We start from the raw sequence: 18,810 nt of genomic DNA, 5'->3' as shown, positions 1-18,810 counted from the left end.
TTACCTGCTCTGAGTTTTAGATATCCTGGCAACTCCAGTCCCAGGTAGAATAAAAAAATAATTGGAATTGCTTAATCAGCATTAGCAACTGCATCATACCTTTAACCTTTTTAGTACTTGTGTTTTCTTGCACATTTTCTCTTCACTGTGCTGTGGGCATCACAAAGAAGTGACGAAAGCTACCACAAGTGGCTCCAGTCACCACAAGCGCTACAGACTAATTAAAAAGTGGAGTTTAAACTTGTGACATGAGACAGACTGCTGAGAAGAAATAATTGCATTCCTTTCTGAGGAGTAATCACAGATTGAATGGACTAATTCCACCCCACTCATGGGTTTAGTATTGGTTATGGGCTGAATTCAGTGATGCAGGCTGATTTCATCAGAGGTGATGTGTGCTGGTGGGCTCGGGGCTCTGAGCTTTGGTTTTTTATCCGAGCCTAATAGGCCAGATCAGCCTGTGAATCTGTCACCCGTCTTTCTGGATGATGGCTCCACTTAAGAACTAATCTCCCTCGGAACCTTGAGAAACTGGGAAATGACTCCAGAGCCAGCTAGATGCACTAACAAGATTTGTGAAAGCTGGTGGTGAGTGGAGGTCACATGCCCTCTTTCCCTCCAAGGTTCCCAGATGCCAGGGCTTCCTGTTGGGCCGGTCACATTGTGAACAGTTGAAAGAGACACTGCATCTGCAGCATTTCTGTACTTGGAGCGCGTCCAGGCCGGTGACACCTAAGCTGTGAAAGGACCCCCATTAACACAGCTCCGCTCCCTCATTATCTCCATGCCCAATCCTGGTGGCAGCCTCGTTCATTTTCAGATGATTCTGTGAGATCAATTTCCTTTTCCTCAGTGTGTGAACCAAACACGTGGGTTATGCATGCAAATCAACAAATTGCTTTTAACGTCTGCCCCCCCCCCAGAAAGCTGGCTTTAAGCTCCGGGGTGCAATCTGTTACCCTGTGACTGCACCGCGGGAAATTGATTTGTGTTGCTTTTTCATTTTCATCCATGAAATTAAAAGTCAAGAAACTCAATTTCACGAGTGAAATAAAGTGACATATACATTTTGGAAGGGACAAGTTCAAACAAAGTGGTCTCGGCTTTTGTGCAATCCTGCGCATGAAATTTACAAGTTGATGCTCCCGTGTTATTTCTGCTGGACATGTGTAGCACTGTCTCCGTGTTTACTTCCCCTTCCAGGCCAGACAAGCTGCAGAGTGAGTCATCGTGGACAAAAACAGATAAAAGTGTCATGTGTAAATAAACGGAAGTGATGTAACTCTCCTCCAAGCTGAAAGCACTCATGGATTCATTGACTAAGTCTCTGTCGCCCAGTCTGTTTATGGAAAATTCCACATTTCCAAAATTTCACTGACTTCACCGGTCTGGCCCTCACAAAGACCCTAACATCCAACATTTATTCTAAGCTGTTCCCTCACACAGATATCCCACCTTTTTCCTTAACACCCCACCACCACACACACACACACACACACCCCGGCCCTCTGTTATGTGTATATACTCATGTTAGTGAATCAAGGAGCAAAGCCTGACTTTTGTTGCTCATAATCACATTCCTCCCTCTTTCCAGAATTAAGTTTGTTACTTTGAATCTCACAGTACTTCTGTTGTATTGCCTAGTGTACTATTTTTTTTTTCTACTTCACCGCCAGGACATTTAAAATAAAATGTGCTTTTTTTTTTCTTTTTCAAGAAAATAAACCAGAGAAAAATAATTATAAGTTTAAACTGTATGCCACTGGATTGAGTTCAGACATGGAATAAAAGTTTCCGAGCAGCCCCTGAAAGCAGCAGCAGCCGCCCCTCAGATGCGCCCCTCCCTCCCTCCCGCCCTCCAGCCCGCCCTCCAGCCGGCTCACCTTGCTCAGTGGGCGTCTGCGGCCCTCAGAGCGGAGCCGTACGGCCCCCAGGATCCGCAGCAGCACCAGCGACGTGACCATCTCCTGTTTGCAGTGTCCCGCTGTGAGTCTCCTGCCGGTTCGAGCATGGAGGAGTTGGCCAGAGAGAGCATCAGTCTTCTGGCTTCGGCTTCGGCCAAGCCACCCCTGGACGTAGGGCCTCGGCTGGGCTCTCTGGGGGCCATTTTCATCATGCTTAAGTCCGCTCTGGGCGCGGGGCTCCTCAACTTCCCCTGGGCCTTCGAGAGAGCCGGGGGGATCCACAGCGCAGTCACCGTGGAACTGGTGGGTATTTATTCATTTTATAGGCAGATTATAGAAAGATACGCCCTTGAAGATGGATTTACTGCATCGCAGAGTTCTGTCTGATACACCGAGCTTCCTTTTTTTTTTTGGAGAAGTGGTACATCTTCTTTTCTATGAGCTGGGGCCCACCGAGATCAATTAAAAAGATTGTGATCTTTTCTATTTGGCAGGAGGGGCCATGTTAGACTTGACCTCAGCACTTCTAAATTCACATTATTCTTTTCTCCTTAAAATTTTCTCCTCGGTTGGTCCTCATCCTGATCCAGAAGTTAAAAGAAAAAATCCCCCAAAAGTATTTTTCTTGTTGAAGTGCAGATTCTGCTGTTCGTAGTAATTTTGGCTTATTTAGCAAATCAGCTCTACAGCTCAAAGACTGTCCAACACGTTTTTTTTTTTTTTAAATTTATTTATTTTTTAAATCATCTCTTACTCTCCCTGGGTGCTCTCTGCACTAGTACAACTCAGTGACCTTTTTAAGTGTATTTAAAGCTGCATCCATTCATTCTTGGCCACTAGGGGGCAGAAAAATCCCCTAGATCATTTCCTCTGTACATGGTAACTATGGAATGAGTTTAAAAAAAAACTGCTCCATTTGGATGCTGTTGTGGCTTAATGTCAGGGCTGTGTGCAGGCACAGGCACTTACAGCTGGTAGCAGTCTCTCTACATCGACTGGACACTTTATTAGGTACACATTGCTGGTACTGGGTTCGACTCCCTTTTGCCTTCAGAACTGTCTTAATTTTTCGTGGCATGGATTTAACAAGATGCTGGAAACCTTCAGAGATTTTGGTCCATATTGAAGCGATTGCATCACCCAGTTGCTGCAGAGTTGTCAGCTGCACATCCGTGATGCAAATCTCCCGTTCCACCACTTCCCAAATGTTTTCTATTGGATCGAGATCTGGAGACTGTGAAGGCCATTTGAGTACAATAAACTCACCGTGACATCCAAGAAACCAGTCTGAAATGATTTGAGCTTTGGGACAGGGTCTGTTATTCTGCTGGAAGCAGAAGATGGTGTTATAAAGGGATGGGCATGGTCAGCAACAATACTCAGGTAGACTGTGGTGTTTAAACAATGATCATTTAACAGGGTCACAAGGAGTCCAGAGTGCCAAGAAAATATCCTTCATGCCATTGCAGCAGCACCACCGGCCTGAGCAATGCATGCAATGTTTTCTCAATCTTCTGATGCCCAATTTTGGTGAGCCCCTGCAAATTGTATCCTCAGTTTCCTGTTCTCAGCTGACAGGAGTGGCACTTGGTGTGGACTTCTGCCCATTTGCTTCTCTTCTGACCTTTGGCTAAACAAGACATTTCCACTCAGAGCACTGCTGCTTACTGGATACTGGATATGTTTTTTCATACCATTCTCTGTAAACCCTAAAATCTTTAGGGTTTGCTGTGTGTGTGTGGGGGGTGGATGGGGGGGTCCCAGCAGATCAGCAGTTCCTGAAATACTCAGACCAGTCTGTCTGCCACCAACAACCATGACACATTCAGAGTTAAATCACCTTTCTTCTCCATTCTGATGCTCGGTTTGAACATCAGCAGGTCGTCTGAATGCATTGAGTGGCTGTGATACTTTTAGTGCTTTTAGTCCATTTTATTAGTTTTCCATAGGGTAATTTTTCACTGTGATTGTTTGTTCTCAAAGTGCTCTTCATTAAATATGGTTGTCACACTGCCAGTAAATGACATCCACCCAGGCATTTAGTAATTGTATTAGTGTCACTTGTGGTATCCATCAAAACCATATGCAATACATTTAAAACTGACGTGAAGACCTGATCGGAAGTTTATGAAACACTGTTTCCCCAAATATGAAAACCTGAATGTTTCTCTTATTAAGCAAACACTTTGGGCCTCTACCCAGGACCTAGACATGCCTTAAGATAAAGGGTATTCATCCTGACTGAATTTAGGCTTTTGTAATTTACATGTGCTGGAAAAACACTCGGAGTCAAACTAACACTTGAAAGTTGATTAAATATCTTCTTCTCTTGTTTTCCTTCACCCACTCAGATCTCCCTCGTGTTCCTGATCAGTGGCCTGATTATCCTGGGCTTTTCCTCCTCCATTAGTGGTCAGTGCACCTACCAGGCGGTGGTGAAGGAGGTTTGTGGGCCGGCCATTGGCCAGCTGTGTGAGGTCTGCTTCGTCTTCAACCTCTTCATGATTTCTGTGGCCTTTCTGGTCATAGTGGATGACCAGCTGGAAAAGTGTGAGTTAAATATTCCTGTATTCAGAGCTGTTTGACAGCAGAAGTTAGTCGCAGTTTTTTGAATAACTGGACCCTGGTTGAGAATTATAGTTTGCACTTTGACCTCAGGGTGGCGGACACAGTAGTACAGACCTGTGTTTTTGGGCTCTGTGGACCTTTTGTTGCAGTAATGTGAAGCTGCTGCAGCTGGTTGCAAGTTTGGTTCAGAATGTTTGTGGAGGATTTTGATGGCAAACCAGGATTTAATTATGATGGATTGACTGTAATGATGTATAAGATACATTATATTGAATGGTTAATTTGTTTTTGTGTTTTTAATGAATCCAATTATTCAAAAGCAACTAATGGCAGTCATCAAAAAATGACAGGAGAAGTTAGGAAATCTAACTAATACAGACACCACACCTGCCGCAACCCTTCTTCCATAAAAGCACAAATGATCTCAAATTTGGTTAAAAACATTCAGTATTTAATGCACCTTCTGAGGCTCTGACTCTGAACTGTCATTCATTTGTTTTGGCCTTTCTACAGACATGACCAAATTAATAATTTCAATATTCTCTGCATCATTTCTGAGTATTAATAGTTTTCTGATAAGATCATAGACTGTATATAAAAGATGGATATAGCCACTGGCATTGGCCTTTGGATTTGGTATTTTGGGTGAGAAGCTGGAGTGCTATGTTATCATCTATTGACACACCTGATAACCAAAACAACAACAAAAAAAAGGGCGTTGAATATGCTTTTTAATGCTCTAAAGTTGGGCATTTTAACATGGGAGTCTATGGGGATTGATTTCCTTTTAGAGGCAGCCTCAAGTGGCCATTAGAGGAACTGCAGTTTTTGGCACTTCATTGCATTGTGCAGTATTTTTATTTATTTATTTACATTTTTACTCCAAAACTAAACATTCAGATTGAGACAAGCAGGGAAGTTGGCAAAAGCAGATTGCTGATTATGACTCAGAGAGCCCAGTTGTTCTTTTTTTTGTCTTTTCTCTGCTTTCTCAAATGCATTTAACTTCCTGGTCACATGTTGTTGCTGTGTGTTGTTGCTTCACTCTTATTTGTCCATCAGTGTGCGACTCCCTGTACGAGCTGGTAGCCAATCTTCCGGAGCCGGAGATGCCATACCACTTCTACACAGGTCGGCGCTTCGCCTTAGTGTTGCTCTGTTTCTTCCTCATCCTGCCGCTGTCCCTCTCCAAGGAGATCAGCATTCAGAAATACATCAGGTCAGCTGTTGTATGTGGTTCAGTTAAGACAGTTATTTTATTCTTATATTTTTTTAGGAGAAAATGACAGCTAATGGACAGATCAAATTTAGCATTTGTGTTTCCTGCTGCAGCACGCTGTATTTTGGTCACCATGCTGGTCTTTTTTTTTTCCATCTCTGCCTGGAAACTCAAACTTTCCCCTCCAAAACACTTGATCTCTTTATTTAGGCGAACACTTGAGCTGTTGTTCATCATTTGCACAGAAGAAAAGCGAAGCTTCCAATCAAAGGGTGTACAATTTCGATTTTTGTTATTAAAAAAAATTTACTGTGGTGCTGCCCAAAGGCCAAACTGTCAAATTAAGAAAAATGATCATGCAACAGGAAACCAATAAGTACTCACTGAGACTTCATGCTTTGGAGAGGTGTTTATTCAGCTTTATGGTGGTATAGTGTCCCTTTTGAATGAAGACAATTATAATCTTCATTTATTCTGGGCATACGAGTCAAGCATGCCTCTGTATGGATAAACGAGCAGAGGAAATGACCCAATCAAGTGTGCTGACCCATGGGGTCCCCCCCCCAGTAATCCTCTCATTCATGTTACTTTGATGTAAATGTTCCGGTCTGTCTGAAGCAGGTGTTTTGCCTCCGTCCTCTCACAGTGTTCTGGGCACTTTGGCTGCGACCTACCTGACCACAGCCATCATCATCAAATACCATACCATGCCTTCTGTTCTGTTTCACAGCAGCCCTCTCCACACCAATGGGTATGTATGTTTGAGAATGAGGGGCATAAATGATGGGATCCGGGGCTCCAAACAATCTGTTTGCTTCACTGGTCACAGCAGTGGAAATCAGATTGCTCTTCGGCTAAACTGGCAGGATCGAGAGTGCGGTGAATTATCAATGCTGTGGTTGACTCACTTGTTTTTAGTTTTCCAGCTATATGCTTGTTTTTTTAGAACTGCGTTGTTTCGTGTAGCTAGTTTTAAGGGAACAATTTTAAAATCTTTTAAGTGTAAAGACAAATGCATTAACCACTAAACCACGGAGCCACTTTTGTAACAAAGTGGAAATGAGATATTAAATTTTGTTCATTTTGACATTATCATGCTGGCTGTTTCCCCTTCTTTACTTGTTTTTTGTCGTGCTAAGCTAAGCCAATTGTGAGCTGTATATAAATTTTAGCCACATGTACCTAATGTCAGAGTGACATACAGAAGTTATGAGGCTTTGATGTAGACATGGCCTTTGTGGCTTATAAGTTCCCCAAAGTCCTATAAGGTGAAACTTTTAGCTCATCTGGCAGAAGGACCAATGATTGCACACAATGATCATATAACAGGTCTTCACCTGAACTGTTTTTATGGGCAGCTTTCTGTTTTCATAAGGATCAATAATCAACCTAAAGCAGTGGTTCTCAAAGTGTGGACCGCTTCCCCCTGGTGGACCATGAAGGCACTGCAGGGGGGCTGCAGTAATAACAGAAATTGTTTTTAAAAATGTTTTTTTTTTTAAACCTTTATTTTACCAAGTAAAATGTTTGTGAACCAGTTCTCATTTACAAACATGAAAGTACTCACAAGTATGCATAGTTACATATTTACATAAATGTATTTATTTATATAAAAAGTGAATTAAAATGGGTAATGGGAGGTGTTTAATTTGAGATTTTCTGTTTTTTTTTTTAAGGGGGCCGCAGGACTTTTGACTTTGGGAACCACTGACCTAGAGTATTATTTGGATTAATTTGTCCTGGATACAACTTGCAATCCACTGACTTATCAACAGATTTGAATTCTCATTAGTTTGTTTAATACAGCCAACCAATAACAGCAATATAATACAATAATCTGTGAATTGTGATGGCTCATGAGTCACATGAGTTACTACTTCACTGATGTTTTGGATAATCTTGTGTAAACAAGATAACTTTTGCCCAAGTTCCCATCTTGAAGGCAAAACTTGATTTTTTTTTCTTTTCTTTTAGTTCTCTTAGTATTTGGATATGACCAAAACACCTTACCTAGGCAGCATCTAGCAGGCTTGTAAGCACATGATTATTTCATCATGAAATAATAAAGTAATAAAGGTTTACCTCCAAGACTACAGACAAGGCACCATGATACAGACTTTAATGATTTGCATGTTTCAGATATATAGTGATGAAAAAAAAAAGTTTTTCACATGACTCTATGCAGTCCTGTGAAAAATTAAATACTTTACTGCTTCCACACAGTTTAAACAGCACCCAGGTGCAATTAACTGATCCTCAGAAAGTGTGACCACCTCTAGAAAAGCAGACGTTTTTGTAGTTTGCTGGTCTGGAGCATTCACGTGTGTTAACACAGGCGTGTGCCACAGTCTTCTCAGGAGTGGACAACTTAGTAAATTCAAAGTCAGACCATGTAATACTCAAATAAATTGCAAAAACCTAAGAGTTACATCTCAGACTCTACAAACCTCAGGTAGCATGTTAAAGTTCATGTCATACAATAGCCACCCTGTAGCCCTAGGAGCTACCTTGCAGATAGAACGCAGTGTTTGTACCGATGGATTTAAGTCAAGTTTCCTGAAGATTTTAAAAGGAGTCCCCCAAAGCTCAGTTTTAGGCCCTGTTTTATTTTCTGTATATATATAGAAATATAATAATAATATAGGAATGAGTATGTCTACAGCTAGAGTGCACCTTTATGCAGATGACACCATACTTTACTCAGTTGGCTCTACTCTGAATTAAGCTGTTGAGGAGCTGCAAGCATTATTGTGCAGTTTAAAGTTGGTTCTTAATGCTAATAAAACCAAATTCATGTTTTTAATTTATCATTTGGGGAAAAAAAACTTGTATAAGCAACGTTCTTAAATGTTCTTTATTATGGTGACATTATTTATACGCATGCTGCCTCCTCTATATCAAATTTGAAACTTTCCTGTTGTGCTGCGGGGGTTTACTCTATCTAGATCAGGGGTGTCCAATTCCCGGCCCGCGGGCTGCATCCGGCCGCACCCCCTACTTCTGGTACGCAAATTGATGTCAAATATAACATATAATTTGGCCCTTTAAGTTAAGTAAAATGTCAAAAAAGTAACTTAAAGGGCCAAATTGTATGTTATTTTTGACATCAATTTGCTGACCGGAAGCAGGGGGCGAGGCCAGATGCAGCCCGCGGGCCAGGAGTTTGACACCCCTGATCTAGATCCATTTTGTGATGAATAAACTCTTAGCAGTCTGATGCAAGGTGTACAATTATTTATTTTTTTCCTTTTTAACAAAATAGAAGCCTGTTTTGTTTTTAAGTAAGGTTTCATCTTATAGGCCATGTTTTCAAAAATATACTTATTCACCAGAGCGAGTCCACATATTGAGGTTGCTTCCAGGAAACATGGCTTTTGTGAGGCTTACTCACAAATCTGTCATGAATTGAGGCCACCAGGACAGATACAGTTTCCTAATTGAAGCCCTGCGTTGCTGTTAAAATGCTTTATCTGTATCACTGACTTAGCTCGGCAGCTCTCATCACCCATTTGTGTATGATTGACAGAGTAACTCTGGAGTGAAGCATCTCTAAATGCCGTGGCATTATCAGCGGTGCCCTAATAATAGCCTAATTCTTCTTCTGGTGGCATTTGTGAATCCCTGAAAATGACTCTTGTGTCTCCTCCTTCAGGATCAGCTCCTGGGCCGCCATGTTCAGTGTCATCCCGACCATCTGCTTTGGTTTCCAAGTGAGTGCAACAGTTTAAAATGTGTTGATACTGATGTTGATTTGAGACATGGATAACATGTGTTTGCAGCAGCGTGCTGTTGTAGGGCTGGAGGCCACTGGAAGTACAGCTGTCTGCAGGGGCGTGCGTAATGTATCAGCAGGGAAAATCTGCTCACTTATGACTGCTTGTAAGTGCACGTATGGTGACTACATATAAAAGTAATTTTCAAGCAGGTAATGAGGCATGTCTTTATAGCCATTTCACCCACAAGTTTTTTTCCTCATACTTTGCAGCTGTGCAGATATTTTGGATGTGTGGCTCTGATGTCTCTGCGCCAAATTATATTTAACGAGTGGCAATCTAGAAAGCAAGAAGTTATAATTTCAAAATTCCAGTAGGAACGTCTCATTTTCAGAGGCAAATGTGATGTTATGTCACAAGGCGAGATTTGGACACCAACTTAAAAAGGCAGAAAATTCAAAACAAAAACTAAATATGAAAAACATGGAAACATATTAATGATGGCATGTATACAGTGATTACTTAAGTTACTAGACCACCACCTATGTAAAGTTTATGCCACATCTGCTCTAAATTAACAGTACTGACAAAGACTGAAACAAAAAAATAGTAAATTGCATTATTATTTTTTTGATTAAGATGCCAAATTACAGTCAGGTAGTTTGAGTGGTTGAATGTTATGCTTGATTAACTTTTGACTTTTCAGAGAAGTCCAGTGTGCCAGCACGACTTTGGGTATAAAAAACATTAATTCAGTTATTTGTCTAATAAAAAACAATATCATTTTTTTTACTTTAACTTTTGACAGAGTGCTCTAATAAAGTTGTTAGTTACTGTACATAAATCATCTCACTGAACCTTCTGCTCTACTGGAGAGACAACAAACATAAACGCCAGATTATTATCATGTATTCTGTATTAATTTCTCTTTCAGATTTGTCCCGGCCTTTTTAAATACAGCATATTGTTGCTGGCAGGTGAACTGGAACTATCAGCTGTTGTCCTCAGATAATAGCAATGGAGGGATGAATTCATTTTTTTTAAGCCAAATTTCTCGAGATAAGGTTACTGTGAGTCGAAGAGCTGATCTTACAATTAAAAAGCATAAAAAGTGGGTCAGTAGTTATTGTAATTATTGTAGGGTCTTTACCTTACAATATGAAGCACCTTGAGGTGACTGTTTGTTGTGATTTGGTGCCATAAAAATAAAATTGAATTGAATTGAAACTCAAGAACAAGAAGGCCAGATTAGAGTTTTTCAACAAACATCTAAAAGAGCCTGCAGAGTTTAAAAAAAAAAATCTTGGACAGATGAAACTAAGATGAACTACTTTACAGTATTAACGGATAATGAAGCGAAGCAAACTGCAAATGCACTGACCAAGTCCGTCACGTGTTCTCAACCCAGTATAGCAGGACTTTCAGTTACTGAGGACAAACTGAAGGTGGCTGCAGTAAAGGCCTGGCAGAGCTTCTCTGGGTTATCGACTTCAGGCATTTCTTATTTGAAATTATATGTTCAGTTAGTTCAGTGGCTCTGAAAATGGGGGCTGTGTATAAAAATGGCTGTAATTTCTAAACAGTTGATGCCAAATTTTTGTTAAACCTCTCGAATTAAAGCTGAAAGTTTGCAGTTCAATCACAGATTGTTTCATTTATAATCCACTGTGTTGGTGTACAGAGGCAAAACTCCAAAAAAAAATGGGTCATTGTCCAAAGACTTACGCACCGGACTGTATGTAAGTGTAAGTGATCCTGTAAGCGTATATTGTATTAAGCACAGTATTTGCAGCTGAATGGAAATATCCCATCTCTTGATTCTTTCTTCCATGAAGTCTCAGGATTCAAAATAGAAAGTTATCTTTAATAAATTATAGCAAATGTAACAGTTTAAATATTTTCCTGATTTTTAACCTTTGCTCGTCTCTCAGTGGACAGAAATGATCGACTAAAGTATAATGTGATTCCTGACCCAAAAAAATAAAGCAGTGCTCTTAATTGTGCTTAATTGAGTGGTAATGAGATAACGGATTTATTTATTAATAAATGGGCGTAGGATACTAAATCTTGATGTCACGGCCGAGCAAGAATCACCAGCCTAGTGTAATTCTTGGGTCAGTTATTTTGCATGAACTTCCTCATTTGCTTATAGCAGCTGCTAAATTATAAGCTCTGCGTTATATTTGAAACTGAAGTTGATAAAACTTTGTAGGGATGTGGGGTGGGGGGTGGGCGGGGGGGCATGTTAACAATCCATTAGAATTTGCCTTCCGTCCACCAAAGGATAGAAAGTTTAAATCTTCCTATGACGCTATCATGTCACATTTGACATTTGATATGGCCATCCAGTAAAATTAAAATGCTGGACTAAAACAAGTCACATACTTTCGCCTCCACACATAAGCTGGCAAACTGATTAATGAAGGAGGCATGCTTGTGAGATTTTGTGAATCATAATGTTGCAGAAGTGAACCAATTCAAATCTATCTGCATTTACAGCAAAGGTGCATGAGAACCATAGATGCCAAGGTCATGTTGTAAGCAGCTTAACCATGCAGGTGTCGGGGCATGCTGCAGTCTGCACAGCCTCGCAAGTTGCGACAAAGCCTGAGATGCACGATGTTTGCTCAACACGTATCAAAATGAAAGTTTCAAATTCACAAACAGCTGTCAGAGCTCCTCCAGCAGCAGAAAGCTGCACAGGTGGAGGGACTCAAAGCAAGCAGAAGTGAGGCTGCGAGGATGCAGAGCTCAGCGTTATTGACTCTGTAAGTGCCAGAGGTTTAGATTTTGGAACATAAAACGTGGTTGCTGCGAGGGCTCCATTAGTTGGATCAGCTGACATTTCCCTCAGCAAATGTTTATAGCTGATAATATATAACTAAGTTTAAAAGATAAACGTAACATCAGCAAAACATATAGATTATTTAGCAGCAACAGGATTTCAGTTCTGGAAAAACCAAACTGGCAACACAAAATCTGTTTTTGCTCTTTGGTGTAATGTTGAACTTTCTATGTAACACATAATGGTTGATATTGGAGAGTGGGTGTTCTCACTTAATCTTTTAAGGCTTCTCAGGAGAGTGTGTTTAACTTCAGTGTAAAGGTCAGCGAGCTGCTTCTCACTGTGCTCCATGGGAGCTCCGCAGAGTGAGCTTTTCATATTTAATAGCAGGGCAGAGTGCATGGAAAAAAGATCATTCTGTCAATCTCAAGCAGGACAGACTGATGTGCAACTTCCCAAGTTGCCAAGGTAACCCCTGAAGGCTGCTGGCGGGATCTAATAAAAGGCGGCAAAAGTGCGAGAGGATTGATGCATGTCCTCTCAAACAAACAGGCAGACGCGCTGCCTCGGGGTGAGTGATTGCAGTGCAAAGGTTGAATAGAGGGCTGATGAGATCCTGAGAGGAAGGGAGGGCAGGGGAAAAAGGAAGCGAGATTTAACACTGGCCGGTGGCAGCTGGGATCAAGTAGGGACAAGAGTCTGTATCCTGAAATCTATGAAGGTTTAATTCAGCCCCATTGTGCCCCTGACAGAGCCCCTTCTTTTATTTCCTACCTCAGTTCATCACACTGGCAGAAAGATCAGACATAATAAGACCTTTGGATCACTTTTGAGATGCATACAGAGAAGGATAATCCGGTGCAGGCTGCTACAGAAGCACATAATCTGTTTGACCAGCATCTAGTCCCTGGTTGAAGTGTTTGGCTTAATGTGTCCGGGGATTCTGTTCCTGTCCCCTTCGACCACAAAGAAGGAGCTATACATGAAGTGTGATTGAATTTCACGTCTTTGTGTTCGTTCCAGTGTCACGAGGCGTCTATCGCCATCTACAGCAGCCTGGAGAACCAGCGGCTCTCTCACTGGGTCTTCATCTCTGTGGTCTCCATGATCTTCTGCTTCATCATTTACTCCCTCACAGGTCAGATGACGTCCTGCTTCCCATCTCTACAACCACGTAGAGATGATATCTTAGAGCTTATACTCTTTTAGCTCATTAATGAAAGCCTTTTTTTTCCTTTTTAGCTGTGTGGTTATATATTATATGGTGCACCAGTGGTTCCCAAAGTGTGGGCTGTGGCATGGGATTTTCTGGTTTTTAAGTGGGCTGCAGCACTCTTGACTTTGGGAACCACTGCATTACATCATTTGAAATATCTAATTACCCATCAAATAGTCCGTTTGTGGTTCTTGTGCATCCAACAACTCTTGCTGAGCCCCATGAAAAATGAACTGATTCAAATTAATTAGGCTGGTTTTAATCAGACCTGTAGTCAAGACCACTTGTCAAGCCTGAGGCAAAGTCCATGTCAAAGCAGCCCAAACCCTTTCTATGACAAAATATGCGCAACAGTAAATCATGTTTAAATGGAATATAAACTGATCCAAAACCCACAGAGATCAGATTTTAAAACCTTTCATTTGAAAATTACTTTAAATAATTAGACTGGCCACACTTATTCAACTCAAATGTAATCTTTTACTCAAGAATTAATGATTTAACTTCCCACACATCCATCCATTTTCTTCTGCTTATCCAGGGCCAGGTCGTGGGGACATACGCATACACAAAATAATATTAAATTTAAACAGGCATTCTGAACAGACATGCCAAACTGAGGGCAACACCTCTGGTTGCAAAAGGAAGTCAAATTGTATAGAAATCAATGGGAAAATGACTCAACTTCCGACTTGATTGATCATCCCAGTAAACACTTTTTTGATAAGTTGATGATCTTAACTGCTAGTTAAATTCATTTTTTAATTTATGGTTCAATGTAGAATAAAAAAAGATGATAATGATGATAATTTATGACTGATGATTCTACTCATGCAAGTTTTATACAACAACAAACAACTTTTTATTGTCACATAGTGAAATTTAGTCTCTGCATTTAATCCATCATGCATGCAGCACACACACACAGCACAGCATGCGGAGCAGGGGGCAGCTGGAGGGCTCCTGGGGAGTGACTGGGGGGGGGTTAAGGGCCTTGCTCAAGGGCCCACAGTGGTGTACTCAGAGTGGATACAGGCAGCACTTCAACTTTAATATTCCAACACTAATGCCAGTCCAAGGGTGCTCTGGGGCTTTTTTCCCCTGATGGTTCAGATTCCAGATGGATTTCAATCCATTTCAGTCAATTCAGGGGTGGAAATCCCATTTTTCCAGTCCATGCCAGTCTGTGGATTTGAACCAGCATCCTTCTAAGTCACAAACCGCACTCTTCTCCCCTGAGTGGCCACCGAAATGAAACTTGATTTAACAGCTGTTTAAAATAACTGTCCAAAAACTGTAGTTGTTGGTAAGTTAAGAAAACTTCACCCGTCTGCCTGTGTTGCAGGGGTTTATGGGTACCTGTCGTTTGGAAAGGATGTGAGGCCTGACATTTTAATGTCATACGCCAGCAGTGACGTCCTGATGCTCGTCGTGAGGCTGCTGTTTGGCATCTCTATCATCACCATCTATCCCATCACCCTGCTGCTCGGCAGGTCAGCGACTCGTCAGTTGAATCTTGTTAACGTTCCTCACTATTCCAATTAGATGCAATGACTTTCAGTCATCTGAGTTTAAGCAAAGTTTCAGTTAAGAGATCGTACCTGATATGAGGGCAAAGGCAAAAACTGTGACCACCCAACTGTTTTTACGGAGTTCAATGTTTCGATTACAAAAGACAGCGAGCAGCTGCTTAAAGATCGCTCGTTTAAGCACATCTGTTTCTGCTCCTCAGATCAGTGATCCAGGACCCGCTGCTGAGCTGGAGACAGAAGCGTTGTGGCGTGGTGACGGCGGGCTTTGAAAGCCGCAGCCGCTACGTGCTGACGGTCCTGTGGATAACCGTGACGCTGCTCATCGCTGTGTTTGTGCCAGACATCAGCAAGGTCATCAGCGTCATCGGAGGGATCAGCGCGTTTTTCATCTTTATCTTCCCAGGTAGCACTCTTGGTTATTGATGCATGTTATGACGAATGTTGCATGCGTCCTGTTGAAACTTGCGTTTGTGTTTGAACAGGGCTCTGTTTGATGTTTGCCATGCAGTCAGAGCCAGTATCCTGTAAGACCAGGTGAGGTGCAAACTTCATTTAAATGTTAATGTAATGTAAACATACAGACAGGTGCTGAACCAGAGAAGAGACTGAAAGGAGTTAGCACAATAAGCTGAAACTACCTGAGCATATTTACTCACACTGTCTAAGTTAAGTTATTTCTTCTATATATCATCTTTTTAGAGCTTGGTCTATAGTGAGAAACCTGATAATGAAAAACGCTAAAATTACTCATTTAGCAAACATCTAGTCAGGAGAGACACGGACAACTTAGATGACTAATTCATAATTTCTTAACCAGGATGTTGTCTGGTTAAAATCAACAAATGCAGATCAGCAGCTCTATCACAGGACTCTCACACCTTAGAGTGAAGGTGCAGGTAACGTGACGCAGTTTAACAGAGCTGCTCAGCGAGAGGCAGCGGCAACAAATCTGTAACCGAATTAAGAAATAAGTCCTCAACAGTTCGCCGGTCTCCAGTGCTTCACGGAGCCCAACCGCACTTCGTATTCAATGCAGTGTCGCCATCAGCGGGACTTTTGTTAGAAATGAGTCTTTGTGTGTGCGTGACAGAAGTAATTGTTACTGCAGATAGTGTAAGCAGGATATCAGCACAGCGCTACTCGTAGGTCATGTCAGTGAGCACGATTACACATCAGAAATTTCTTTCCTTTACGGTGCACTCCCATACTTCACTTTAACACAGCTGAATTCACACTGTAGTATTTGTTATGTACTTTTTTGCTGGAATTGCTGCAAAGCAAAAAAAAAAAAAATCAATCTAACTGTATGTTTTTGTTCAGACAATTTCTGAAATAGTGACTTTATTGCAGCAGCTGACCAGCTGCTCATGGATGTGCCGAGGATGCGGCGGAGGCTCGGGCTTTTTTTGTTGACAGGCCATTTTAAATCCACTCTTAATACTCACCTCTTCTGCTTTGCTTTCGACCCACTGTGACATTGATTTTGTTTCGATTTTATTTGTCTCATTTTTATTCATGCTTTTAATTTGTCTTGTATTTAATTTTTAGACATTTTTTTTCTATGTTTAGAACGTCAGTCATTGCTGTTATTATAATAATAATAGTTAATAGTAGTGGCAGGTCTGGGGATGTTAATCTTCATTACTGTGAGCTGGTTTGTTTATCTATTCAGAGACTTTTATGTATGAGCTCCTTCACACTCCTGATATTTTACTTATTTGAATTGTACCCATATGACAAACCTAAGGCACAGAGCCTGTAAGTAAGGCAAGATAAAAAGGGTAAAATAAAAGGTGATAATTGGTTTGCTTAGTGCTGAAAGTAAAGTTCAGACTAAATTCAGAACTGTTATGCCATGAGTTTCTTTGAGTGGGTTAAGATCGGAGGCAGGATTTTACTGAAAGTAATTATCCCATAACTTCTTAACCACTTCTTGTCCTCTCTCCAGAGTCATCTTCACAGTCTGGGGGGTGGTGACCCTGATCTGCGGTGCCTTCATATTCGGCCAGAGCACCACCATCGCTGTTCTGCAGCTCCTTGGAAAGATCTGACTCCTCCATCTCCTTTCGTGGTCCTAAACAGACGGTGGTGAATAAATCTGAACTCTCCTATCCCCTGAAGAACCTGTGGTGAGTTATGGCTCTTTAACAACATGTGGACACGAGCCCCAAACAGTGAAGCAGCCCTTCAAAACTCGCAGGTTAAGGCATTTAATGGACTGAACTCAGCAATCCTGCCTCTTTACTCAAAGTACAGGATGTTACTTTCACTTTTAATTTTATTCTTTGTTGCTATGTGATTACCTCTGTCTGTACCTCCTGCCGTGCTGACATCTGACTGAAATCCTCAGGTATTTTCTGCAGTTTGTGCATACAGTCCTACAGCACGCTGCCCCTATCAGTTTAAAGCTCTGAATTATAGAGCTTCATACTGATAGTTGCAGAGTCCTATAAACCTGGCACATAGCACCTTTTTAGTGCAATAGTGCAACATAAATAATCAAGTGACATTAAAACTTTAAAGATATTATCATACAGTCCAAATGGTATGTATTAGGGAGACATGCCCTCTTTTTGAATGATAAATCTTTTTCATCATTTCCTGTGTGCGTGTTACTGCTTATATGTGAAATGGAAGGCCTGTTGTGGAGCCATAAAACACTGAGATGATGGGGTGGCTTGAAGTTGCAACATTTTTTGGGGAGAGAGGATAATTTTACATTTCTGTACATGAATATTTGTTTTTTAGAATGTAAATAGGTCGTTTTTTAAATGTCTTTAAAGAATAAGCTACATTTTGAAATTTGTAATAATGTTAGCTGGTATTAGACTAACAAAAAGATAACTGAATAAAAAAAAAAATTGTATACTTTTTGTCAAATGTGCATTTATTTGCTGTTTGAACAGGATCCAACACTTGGTTCTATAAAAGTGATTCAAGCATTTTACATTGCAAGTATCTATTAGCACACTTTCAAGAGGCAATTTTACCCTTTTGGTGACCCCCTGGTAACCTCCTGTTGCTAAAATTGTTTTCTCACCAGCCGGTTGATGAGTGGCTGCTGACTGTCACTCAATGAAATCGGCTGTAAAGAGGGTGGAAGATGCTGACTTTTCTGCCAGCATTCACTAACTAACCACCAAGTGGTAGTGAAAGTTAAAAAATTGAGAAAAACTGGAAACGGAGAATATTTGCCTTCAATTGAAAAAGTAAAAGTTGTGCCTTACTGGCTGCAAACAACAGATTTTAAAAGGTTACTTTGAAGGCAAATTGTCTCCGTTTCACATCGTTTAATGAGTAGTTGGCAACTGTTTGCAGACACATCAGCACCATCCATATAAACTACAGGCAACCACAGCAATGTGCAAGCTACCAAAGCAATCATAAGGAGGTTTTGGGTGCAGCACCATTTACCTTTCTGTGACCAATGTCACCTAGCAACTGAAAACCACCTCCTGCAACTACTCAGCAACTGGTTGGGGAATGGTCACTTTGTTCCCTAGTGATCAGTGGTTGCCAGGCGGTCACCAACTGGTCTTTAAGCCTGTGTGACTGGGGCCTTAGATGATAAATGAATGCACTCAAACACAGTTTGTGTCAGGGTTGGGCAATTGGACAAACTGGATTAGCTAGGAGGTTTTATTTATTTATTTTTTTTAGATAATTTAATGGCTTACCTCATTGAATATTTAATTCAGTAAATAATTAACTTATTTGGTGCAACTGCTGAATAGTTCAACAAGGTGATGCCTCCTTCCTTTTGGTCAGATTGGGCTTGAGTTGCGAGCTGTAAATAGACATCGATGGAGATTCTTGGTGACTAGCTAATGCAGTGCTCTGCAAACACTGGGTTGTATAGGTGATGTCATGTCC

The 18,810-nt window shown here is 41.1% G+C and overlaps 1 protein-coding gene across 1 annotated transcript; it reads left to right on the top strand.

Moving 5' to 3' along the window:
* The first annotated feature begins 1,970 nt into the window (after positions 1 to 1,970).
* On the top strand, positions 1,971 to 17,721 carry slc38a8a (solute carrier family 38 member 8a). Its single transcript, XM_030732215.1, has 10 exons — positions 1,971 to 2,207; positions 4,256 to 4,454; positions 5,535 to 5,691; positions 6,338 to 6,442; positions 9,344 to 9,401; positions 13,213 to 13,327; positions 14,751 to 14,898; positions 15,138 to 15,340; positions 15,420 to 15,471; positions 16,886 to 17,721. The coding sequence occupies exons 1-10, from the start codon at positions 2,010 to 2,012 to the stop codon at positions 16,986 to 16,988; spliced, it is 1,338 nt and encodes a 445-aa protein (XP_030588075.1). The 5' UTR covers positions 1,971 to 2,009; the 3' UTR covers positions 16,989 to 17,721.
* Positions 17,722 to 18,810: the final 1,089 nt, after the last annotated feature.

This window comes from Archocentrus centrarchus, chromosome 6 (assembly GCF_007364275.1).
Source record: "Archocentrus centrarchus isolate MPI-CPG fArcCen1 chromosome 6, fArcCen1, whole genome shotgun sequence".
NCBI classification, from domain to species: domain Eukaryota; kingdom Metazoa; phylum Chordata; class Actinopteri; order Cichliformes; family Cichlidae; genus Archocentrus; species Archocentrus centrarchus.
This window is presented reverse-complemented; position numbering and strand designations above follow the sequence as displayed.

Excerpts from the sequence above, each read along its gene's own strand:
- slc38a8a (XM_030732215.1), top strand. The coding sequence starts at position 2,010 with ATGGAGGAGTTGGCCAGAGAGAGCATCAGTCTTCTGGCTTCGGCTTCG. Across the intron at positions 13,328-14,750 it reads CATCATTTACTCCCTCACAG|GGGTTTATGGGTACCTGTCG; the intron begins GTCAGATGACGT and ends CCTGTGTTGCAG. Across the intron at positions 15,341-15,419 it reads TTTCATCTTTATCTTCCCAG|GGCTCTGTTTGATGTTTGCC; the intron begins GTAGCACTCTTG and ends GTGTTTGAACAG.